This window comes from Euphorbia lathyris, chromosome 5 (assembly GCF_963576675.1).
Source record: "Euphorbia lathyris chromosome 5, ddEupLath1.1, whole genome shotgun sequence".
Classification (NCBI taxonomy): Eukaryota; Viridiplantae; Streptophyta; class Magnoliopsida; order Malpighiales; family Euphorbiaceae; genus Euphorbia; species Euphorbia lathyris.
The window spans coordinates 88857767-88869012 of NC_088914.1; the positions used below are offsets into that span (position 1 = coordinate 88857767).

General features: G+C 37.0%; 1 protein-coding gene across 1 annotated transcript; it reads left to right on the forward strand.

The window, feature by feature from the left end:
• The first annotated feature begins 320 nt into the window (after nt 1-320).
• On the forward strand, nt 321-9925 carry LOC136230519 (mRNA export factor GLE1). The gene is made up of 16 exons (XM_066019601.1): nt 321-449; nt 1359-1416; nt 1507-1674; nt 1759-1917; nt 2000-2120; nt 2451-2599; nt 3551-3722; nt 3965-4178; nt 4635-4744; nt 5453-5523; nt 6409-6490; nt 6833-6910; nt 7256-7339; nt 7527-7658; nt 8331-8453; nt 9535-9925. Coding segments are annotated over exons 2-16 (1920 nt in total). The 5' UTR covers nt 321-449; nt 1359-1414; the 3' UTR covers nt 9790-9925.
• The last annotated feature ends 1321 nt before the right edge of the window (nt 9926-11246 follow it).

Sequence of the window (11246 nt, forward strand, 5' to 3'; positions counted from 1 at the left end):
TTTTCTCTTTCTAAACATTATATTTCTCTCTCATAAAAAACAACATCTAAATGAACTCAAACCTAAAAATTCCAAGAATTAAAGTTGCTTAAAATATCATTTAACTCTTAAAAATTTTCATTTTGAAGTCGTTATCGATCAAATTCTGACAAAGTGAACTTAACTGCAAAATTTTACATACTACAGAGTTGTGTTTGGAAAAAAATACTACAGATACCATATCACAAATCGGCCAAAACGCGGGGTAGTTATTTGTAATTAACCTTTTTTTTTTTTTTAATCAAAGTATGTATAGGGTAACGGAATGAAGTGTTTTAATAGTGTGTTTCTTTTTTCAGCAACAACGCGCTGCCGTCTCTGTTCACCAATCTCTTTCTCGGCCGTCTCTGATCTCCTACGTTCACCAATCTCTTTCTCGGCCATCTCTGTTCTCCTTTCCGTCGTCTCCGGTCAGTTCACTTCCTTCTCCGATCAACGGTTTTTATTTGAACTTGTTATGTTGATTTTAATTTTTATTTATTTCTCCGTCTGTGATGATTTTTTCTGTCTCTCATCTTTTACTGAACTCTGGGGGAGAATATGGCTGTTTCTCATATCAATAATTAATTTGGTTGCATATAGCTGAACTTTGGAGCATCGTTGGATCTTTTTGCCACAAAAAAGTAAAATACCTTAATCGATTATTTTAGGAACAAATTTGGCCTTGTACTTTGTTGTCTATGATTTAGAATACCTGTGGGTGTTGTCAAGTGTAAGAATATGATTTTAGGAACAAATTTGGCCTTGTACTTTTTTTAGGATTATGCAGGTTAGAATATGCGGGCGAGCCTTGGCGCAACGGTAAACGTTGTTGTCGTGTGACCAAGAGGTCACGGGTTCGAGTCTTGGGAGCGGCCTCTTGCCAAAAAAAATTGGCAGGGGAAGGCTTGCCCCCGGTACACCCTTGTGGTGGGACCCCTCCCCGGACCCTCGCTCAGCCCGGACGCGTAGTGCGACCGGGCCGCCCTTTTTTTTTATGCAGGTTAGAATATAGTACACTCACTTCAATTATGGCTTCCATATTTGAGCACACAATTTTCAGGAATCTTACAGGTGATGGTCCAAATTAACTGATTTTTGAAGTTATAAAAAGCCTTACGCATTGAACTTTTGATCAAAAAAAATTTAGGTCCTCAACGGAGCAAAAATCTAACGTTTTGGGGATTTTGTATTAGGGCGTATTTGGAAAGGTTTTGTTGTTGCCAAACCTCTCTAAGATTCCATGAGAGCCACTCTAGCTGCTCATAAAGCTGATTTGCATTTCCCATTCTGTTGCTTCAGCTAATTTCATTAGGGCAACTTCAATTTTGTTGATGCAGTATTTGTTTAAAGTGTGATCTCCAATCGTTGATAGAAAGCTCTCAATTTTCAAGCAATGTAAGTCCTAATTTCTTACCAAATTCCTTAACTATTTGGATGTTTATTTATCTCTAATTTCTAGAAAATTTGATCTATTTCTTTTTCTAGGGGTGTTGTTAACTTGGAAATTCGCTGCCCACCGAAAGTTAATGCGATCACAGCTGACCCTGATCCCGATTGGAGCTTCAATTCACTGTTATTGGAGCTCAATGCACTGGAAAAGAAGCTCAATGCCTCCTCTCAAGTTCCCGTTCCTTTTATCAAGACCCAAATTGGGTACTTTCCCAAATCTCTGAAGGATAATTTTCTTTTTGTTGTTGTTGAATATGTTAAAATGTAACATTGATGTTGTGTTTTCAGAGATTTTTCAAGTAGGAAGAACATGGGGCGAAAGTCAAATGCATTTGTAGTACATGTTTCTGATGCTGAATTGGAGGATTCTGAGGGAGATGATGATGAGGAGCTTGGTCATGGTTCATTGGTGGCTAAACGGTTCAATTGTGATGATATTTATCTTAGGTATGACCTTGAACTAACTTATTTGTTATGTTCATTTCCAATCTGTAAGAAATATCTTATATTATTTGTTGCTACATTGCAGTGAAAGTGATGATTCTGATTATGACTTATGTCTTGATGACCAATCCTATTTAATGGATAAAGTGGGGATGTCGGAAGGTGCAGTTTTTGAGCTAACCCAGGAGCATCAACTTGGAGTTAAGGTATTTTTTTTCTTCTAAATTCTAATGGTCAATCTTTTATTTGCATCTCTTAAAAATTGGGTTTGATAATGTGCGAGTCTAGGGGTGTCAGAACACCAGTGACAATCCATCTAATACCACCTGTTTGACCCGATTATCATTTATATTGCATTTATGTCATATATAATCATCTGGAGTATATAGATCACATAACACGATTATGACACTATAACTTGTTTTGACACCCATAGAGTTGACATCTGAGTAGGGAATCCATGCATTGTTTGAATAATGACTTAATAGGCTTTTCAAGCTTCTTTTTTATAACAATGATAATTCGCTTGTTTACAGGAGGAGATTAGGAATAAAATATCAGAATTAGAGATGGAATTGATGAGAGAAAGTGAAAAATCTGATTCTGCATTCAGGCGAGTTGAGAAGTATAGGGAAGCAAGAAAGGAGTCTGAACGGAAATTTGATACTCAATATCAACGTAAAATGTAAGATTGTTTCCTTGTTAGTTGTTATTCATTTATTTGGCTTTTCTTCATTCTCAACATAACTGAAAAAGAGATAGAAAAGGATAAAAATGGAAACTTGCCAGTTTTTCCTATAGAGGTTCTAGCTTCTAATTCGGTTAGTTTGGCTTGGCTTTGTGGGTCTCTGCATATCTATTTTAGGTGACGGGCAATTGGTCTAGAATGCAGCAAAGTGGCTGCAAAGAGGATTCATGGAGTAGCAAAATCTTCAGTATTTTTTTTTTTTTTTTTTCTAATTTTCTGTTGGACATATCTTAGAAAAATTATTTACAATTCTGAACTATGGAGTGGGGGTAGTTGCAATGGTTGACTCAAATTGGAGTTAGATTTAAGTTTTAACAGCTTCTTGTTCCGAATGAATGAATATCCGGTTTTTGACTGTGAAAAAGAAAGTTGCTGATATCAAAGATGGTTATAGCAAATGATGTATCCAGGCAGATGTTCTATTTAGGGTTGTCTATGGGGCAGGGATTCCCCGTCCTGTGGTGACCTGCTCCTCCGACAGGGACGGGAATCCCTGAAAAAGTTCCCTACCGGGAAGGGATGGGGAATTTTTTTTATTTATCTCCGGACTCGTAGTGCACCGGTAAAACGTTGTTGTCGTGTGACCAGAGGTCACGGGTTCGAGTCTTAGGAGCGGCCTCTTGCCAATTAAATTGGCAAGGGAAGGCTTGCCCCCAATACACCCTTGTGGTGGGACCCCTCCCCGGACCCTCGCTCAGCGGGGACGCGTAATGCGACCGGGCCGCCCTTTTATCTCCGGACTCGTAGTGCACCGGGCCGCCCTTTTTATCTCCGGAGTTGGCACGGGGACGGGGAAGGCATTCCAATTGCTTGGCTTTAGACTCAAGAACACTATATGAATCATTAGAAATCATAAACTAAATATGATGTGTGTTTGTAATACTGCAGGGCAGAAGCACTGGATGAGTACATGACCGCTATCCAGCGGGATCAAGACATTAAATTGCAAATAGAAGAACGGAGAATAAGGAGTGATGCAGCTTATGAAGAAGCTAAAAGAAAGGAAAAAGCTTTACAAGAAGAAAGACTATACCAAGAGAGACTTAGAGCAGAAGCAGAGGTTTGTTACTGTATTTCCAAATATTTCTCTCTGCAAGCAGGAATTTCATTTTATTTAAAATGTTACTTTGGTGATATTTTTTCAAATGCTTCCCATGTAGTTGCCATTGTATGGGTAAACATATATACTGTGTAACGAGACAGCTACCTTAGCTTAACCGTGGAGATCTAACTGCCATAAAACTTCTACTACATGGAGTACTTGTTGGTCAAACAGTGCAATAATCACATATTTGGACTCAGGCTAAACGTAAAGCTGAGGAAGCAAAAATGGTTGCTCTAGAAGCAGAGAGGAAAGCGGCAAAGGAAGCTGCAGAGAAGGAGGCTGCCGCAAAAAGGGTAACTGCTGTGGTCCCTCAAGGGGATCTTGCTGGACCTCAACTAAATCCAAGTTCTGGGAATCAGAATCTTCAGAAGGGATCCAGATCTAATGGTCACAATAAAACTGGATCATCAGGTACTCTCAATTCTTTTCTATCGTCTTACAAAGTACTCAAAACTGCTGTTTGACTGCCTGTATTAACTACTTCATACATTTTCTTATGCTGCTCTGCTTTTTGCTCCTCCTGATTTTATCTAGTAGTAACAGTTTTTGAAAAGTAAAGAAATTTTTTACTCATACCTTTTTCTTATACTATTTGTTTTTCTAATTATCTTTCACTAATTTCTTGCTCATTGCAAGCATATTTAGGTCCCTTGAAATCTTTTTACTACTGATCGGTGGGTTTCTTTTAGATCTTCTGTATCATCACCTGCGTGGTTTTTCTTCTTCTTTCTTCTTGTGCGTGTGTGTGTGTGTATCTATGTCTTGACAATTCTTATTCTTTCCTAATGTGGTTTTTATATCTTTCTTGCCTGTTTATTTTAAGGTTTACAATTTAACTAACATTTTCAATTGAGCAATTTTTGGCAGGTACTGTTGTGAAGGCTGCAGAAAGCGCTCTTATTCTTGAGCAAGAGAGATTAAAGAAGCTTAAAACGTTGGATGAAGAAAACCAGAGATTGAAATCAAGTTCTAATATGGTATGCCTGGCATTTGAGGTGTTCAAATTTTAAATGCACTTCTCCCTCGCTGTTATCACAACATACTTTTACTGATACTTTCCTGTATAATTTTGAAATATTTGATTATTTTGGAGTTGTATTTAATATTGAAATTCTATTTCAGCAGCATATATTTTAAAAAATTACATTCATGGCCCCTGAACTAAGCTATTAACATTATTGCCCATAAACTTCATTTCTTGACATAAAAATCCTTAAACTTTACATTCTGTAACACTAAAGTCCAAATCAACAGAAGTCCTTTAAAAAATTAATGAAATGATGAGGGTAGAATAGGTATATGACCATAATTTTTTATGATGTGGATAAAAAGAGTCAATGATGTAGTCAAACTTGTCTAGGTCATCATTTTGTTATTTTTTAACTGATTTTTGTTGATTTGGACTTTAGTGTTAGAGAATGTAAAGTTTAAGAATTTTTATGTCAAGAAATGACGTTGAGGGGCTATAGTGATAGTAGTACTATGGTTCAAGGGTCATAGATGTATTTTACCCGCAGAACATTACTGCATAAGTTTTCTTAACATATTCTTGGGCTTGTTAGTGTGATTACTATCCATGGATTTTCTACTTCCATATCCGATTTTATATCAGAGATTGCAGTATTTTCTGATTGCAGTCTTTTGTTTCATATGCTGACTCACTTTCTGGTTTAATTTCTGCTTAGGGTTTCAGCAACTATGAGAGCCATGTTGCTAGGTTGATAAGACAAGTAAGGGGCAGCAAAGACAGCGTCAGGTAAGGAAGATGTCTTAATGTATATAGAAACGTCATTTATGCATTTTAAGTATCCCACATTGGCTAGCTATAAAGGTAATGATTCATTTAAAGTGTGAGTGAGAGTCCTCCCCCTTCAAGGTGCTCTTTATAAAATGGTATAAGAACCTCCTAGTCCAATTTTGTGCCACCTGCAAATGATTAGTCTGTAAACTTCACTCTATATGTCCATTTTTGGCATGAGTCAGGCCCAAGTTTAAGATGGTATCAAAGCCTCCTATTCTGATGTCGGGCCACCTGCAGTTGTCTAGTCCTGCAAACTTCAATGTTAGAACCTCTTAGTCCAATGTTAGGCCACCTGCAGATGTCTAGTCTTGCGAACTTCACATCCCAGATGTCCAGTCCTGGACGTGAGGTGAGAAGGTGTGTTTAGCATCCCTCTTATAGCTAGAAAGGTAATGAGTCAATTCTCTCCCTTCAAGGCACCTTTTGTAGGTGAGTTAGGCCCAAATTTAAGACTGCACAAGCAGTTCCATTTCAGTCTTAAATTTTTTCTCTTTTCCTGAGTTTTCTGTCATGTGCACTTCCACTTATAATTATAAGTCTGCAACTTATGTTTATAATTCATGAAATGGCATGAAACTCAGTCCAATATAAATGACACCTGACAGTAATATATTAATTTTCTTTGGTTAGATATGATTAAGTTTTCCAACTAATTGTCATTTGTGTGAGGCAGTCCTTATTTGCCCGATTGAATTCTGAGTTCAGACCAGATAATCTGTCTTCCATTTTAGTTGATATTCTTTTTGGTTTAAATTATCATTACCATTCACTTCAATATATTATGTGTTCTTTTTGTTTGTTTTTGTTCATTTCTTTGATTCTATCAATTCACCTATGCAGAGCTAAATCAACTGAACTTGTCAAGATCTTCACGAACCCTTCATGTCCTCAATCCATCAGCATTGCAGCTTTTGTAAAGAAGGTATCTATACTGATTGGTCGAACATGCTCCTTCTTGGCTCTTTACCTATTCTTTGTAGTCAATTCATATGTAACATTAAATCCTTGAAATTTACATTACGTAACATTAAAGTTCACTTTCCGTTAAAAAATTAACAAAATGATGACCTGAAAATAGGTTATTTGACCGTAATTTATGGTGATATGGATAAAAAAAAGCGTCAATGATGTAATCAGACATGTTCAGGGGCCGTGGATGTATTTTATCCATAATATTTGCTATGTTTTTGTTGCTTTGTACATGCACCGGACACGGAAACTTGCTTAACTGTACTTTTCTTTCCTTATGTTTTGATTTTCACAGGTCGTTTCAGGCTGTGAAACTCCTGATAGTAGTGCTGCTTTTGCATGTGGTTATGTCATTGTTCTAGTTACTTCTCAGGTATTGTATGCTGCTTTATGTCCCTTTTACTGAACATGTGATTAACATTGATCCACTTTTGAAAACACATTACATCCTAGGAAATGAGTTCTTAACTTCTTTAAATTACAAAAACATGACCCGTGACCCTAAACCTTTCGTATAAGGTTCCGAGAGCTTTGGGTTCCGAAGCGTTTCTCGAAACATAAAACACTTTAAAATCAAAGTTTTTGTGCAACAAAGAACGTGAGTACCTAGGCTAGGAGATTTAGGGAATTGAGAATCATTTTATTCGGGTTGCAACTTGTTTCCCCTAATTCTTGGTTATATTCTTTCCCAACTTCATTGGATTTGTTTGTGAAGCAGATCCCACATGCAATGGAGATTCTTCTTGCTGAATTCCACAAAGCTTGTATCTACACTGTCCCAAAGCATATTGCTTACTCAAAGGTTAGTTACGGCTTCACTCGCTTTGAATCTGTTTATGCACAAGGATATAGCGCATTCATGTTATTTGGGATGTGTCAGAGATAATAATAATAATAATAAATGTTATTATCGTGTCTTATCTATGAGTTTAAGTTTTTAGATCAATTGGCTCTTTCCCTCATTATTATTTTATGATATATATGTTCAGTCGGCATTTGAATCAAAAGAGGCTTACTTCAGAACTCTTGGGTATCAAGATCTTGATGGAAAGCTGGAAAGCACTGAAGATTATTTGAAGAGATTAACATCTTACATGAAATTTTATGCGGCTCTTATCCAGGTTTGCTGCTATCTTCATTATGGTAAAAAATGGCAAATGTCATATTTTGTGTGCTGTATTTGTCTTTTTTTTTTTTTTTTTTTTTTTTTTTTTTTTAATAAGCCTCTAGATTTGGCCTTACGTTAGCTCCTCTACTTATAATTTTCAATTAATATAGCCCTTTCCAGACAAATTTGTCAAACATTCTCACTCTCCGTCCATTGGCTCTGCTCGACAAAATTTCTGGAATCCTTGTAGTCAATTGATGGAGAGTAAGAATTATGTCTGATAGAGGGACTAAGGCCAAATCGAAGTACATGGCTTAATGAAAAAGGCTAAAATGTCTTTTGCCGGTAAAGTACATCCATAGCCTTTTAAACTATATCACTACTAACATTATGGCCCTTAAACTTCAATTTTGACATAAAAATCCTTGAACTTTACATTACCCTAACATTAAAGTCCAAAATAGCAAAAGTCTGTAAAAAAAAAAATTAACAAAATGGTGCATGGACAAGTTAGACTACACAATTTTTTTATCAAGAAATGAAATTTAGGGCTGTAATGTTAGTAACCCTATAGTTCAAGGGCAATGTATGTAATTTATCCATCTTTTGCCAGTCAAAACTTTACTGTGCAGAATTCCTTATTAAGTTGGGGGTCTAACTCCATTAAATTGTACTACAATGCCAGACAGAAGTACCGGGTGTTCTGAATCTTCACGGTGCAAAAGAAGGTTGGGCATGGCTTGCAAGGTTCTTGAATGATCTCCCTGCCAACACATACACTGCTCATGCCTTGAATGCATTCCTACAAGTAAGTCAATTACATATTTTTGGTGTACTTGATGGGTTAAAATGTAATAACGGTCACTCAATGATTTCCGACCAAGTATATATTGGAAAATGAACGTGGCATAACTTGACCATGACTTCAAGCCATTATAAAGCCTATTGAACTCCATGGCTATGAATACGACTCTATATAAACACTTCAAAACTTCAATTTGCTGTTTGTAAACCGCGATTGGGCTGTTTTTGTTGCTAATATGACATTAGTGGAGCTTACATGATATGTTACTGTATCTTACGTAATGTCAATGTAATGACACGTCCTTTCTTTCTGGTATAATTGTGGCCAAATATTCATGACATTGTCCTTTTTTTGACTTTCGTTGCGTCTGTTGTCATTTTGACTGGAAATTACGAACCCATTTGCTAGATGTGCCATGTGGCTGCCATGTCATCCGTTTCTAATCCTCATGTCAAAAAAGTAGTGACTTGAGATCCATGGGTTTACTGATTTCCGGTGAAAAGGGCAATAGAAGAAAGAAACGAATTTGTCTCAATAAAAGGTCACTCAACTTCAATTTGTCTCAATAAAATCACTCAACTTTGAGTTTTTTCCCAATTAGATCACTCCATCAATTTTAGTGGTTAAAACGCATCGAAATAATGACATGGATGACACGTCAACATGAGTTAACTCAAATCTCTGACCGGAACGAAATGTGACAGCCGCATGTCGGGTATTTTTATGAAAAAAACTAACTTTTAGTTTTTTTTTCCATAAAAATAATCGACACATGATAGCCATGTGGTGCATAGGTGGATGTCATGTGTCATTTTGTTTAGAAATATGAGTTATCTCATATTGACGTATGACTCATGTCATCATTTGGTGATTTTTAATCATTAAAATCGTTATAGTGACTTAATTGAAACAAAACTTAAAGCAGAATGATTTTATTGAGACAAATTGAAGTTGAGTGACTATTTTGAGATAACCATCTAAGTTCAGTGACCAATGGTGCATTTAACCCTAACGTTGGGTGACTGTAATTGCATTTTTCCTGTACTTAGTTGTAATACGACCCTATGTTTTTTTTTATCACCAGACAGCAGGGTTTGTCTTGTTCAGAAGATACAAATCTCAGTTTAGGAAGATACTAAAAATTGTCTCCGAGGACTTTTTGAAGGCATTGAGGGAGCAAAAAGATTCGGAGTTGAATCCCATAATCTTGGAGATCCAATCATACATAGAAGACAACAAATTTCTTCAGGAACCAGAAGGAAGGAGTTTGCAGACTGCATTACTATCTAATGCTATGATTCCAGAATCAGAATCAAGTAGAAATTTTCACCGTTACTGATTCGAGATTCATTTTCTAGTCTAACTTAATGTAATTAGACAACACAAATTTATAGAGAAAATCCATTTGTCACAATTTATTTGACACAGTTGTAATATATGATATATAATTATGTAAATTTTTTTTTTACTCTACCTATTTTTTATTGCAAGCTTAGTTATGTCCCTTGGAATCATTTTACTACTGATTGTTGGACTATGTTTTTGCTGGTTTTTATTAGATATTCTGTATCATCACTTGCATTTTTTTTATCTATATACATTGTGAAGACTGAACCTATTACGATTGGAGTGCGTCAAGGTTCTGCACTAAGTCCATTTCTTTTTGCCATCGTTATGGATGAACTAACGAGTTCACTTCAAGATGGTATATCATGGTGCATGTTGTTTGCAGATGATATTGTGTTGGTTGATGAGACGAAAGAAGGCGTGGAGAGGAAGTTGGAACTATGGAGACAAACTTTAGAATCTAGAGGCTTTAAGCTGAGCCGAGATAAGACAGAATATTTGGAGTGTAAGTTTAGCGGCGATAGGAGTAGGGAGGCAGAGACAATCACCCTAGATGGGAGAGTTGTTCAGGCATCGGATTGCTTTCGGTATTTAGGATCTATTATTCAAACGGATGGAGAAGTAGATGAATATGTTGCTCATAGGATTAAATCTGGTTGGGCGAAGTGGAAGAGTGCTACGGGTTTCCTTTGTGATCCCGGCATGCCAAATAGATCGAAGGGAAAATTCTACCGCACGGCAATCAAACCAGCACTGTTATATGGTACGGAGTGTTGGGCAGTGAAACACTGTCACACTCATAAGATGTCGTTGATGGAAATGCGTATGTTGAGATGGATGTGGAAAGAGTGGAGGGAGAGAATTTGTGTCGCTGACACGACTTGATTTCACGGTTTTATATGATGGTTCATGTTAGATGACCCTGAATCATTTCGGGACTAAGGCTTTGTTGTTGTTGTATGTGGTTTAATATTCTTTCCTATTGCCATGTTTTTATCTTTCTTGCTTATTTGTTTTAGGTTTATAGTTTAGCTAACATTTTCAATTGAGCAATTTTTGGTAGGCACTGTTGTGAAGGCTGCAGAAAGCAAAGCACTCTTTCCATCCTCTTCATTCACCAAACTAATTACACCGTCCCATTGAAACTCACCCTTTCCATCCTCTTCATTCACCAATTCTGCTGCCCCTTCGGCTAAAGCAATTTCTCCTTCCATGTCCACCTCTTCATCATCAGCTAGGACCAATATCCGTAGTTTCCCTGTTGGACAACAGTGTTGGGGACAGTACAACTGGCCACATCGGAAGCAAAGCCCCTTCCTTTTCCGATCGTCCCACTCCTTCTGAGTTAGATGTTTAGTCCCTTGATTATCAGTCTTATTTTCTGACCCGGTCCACTGAGTACCCTTCTTTTCACGTGCTATTGGAGAGATCCTTCTTGGCCATTCTGGC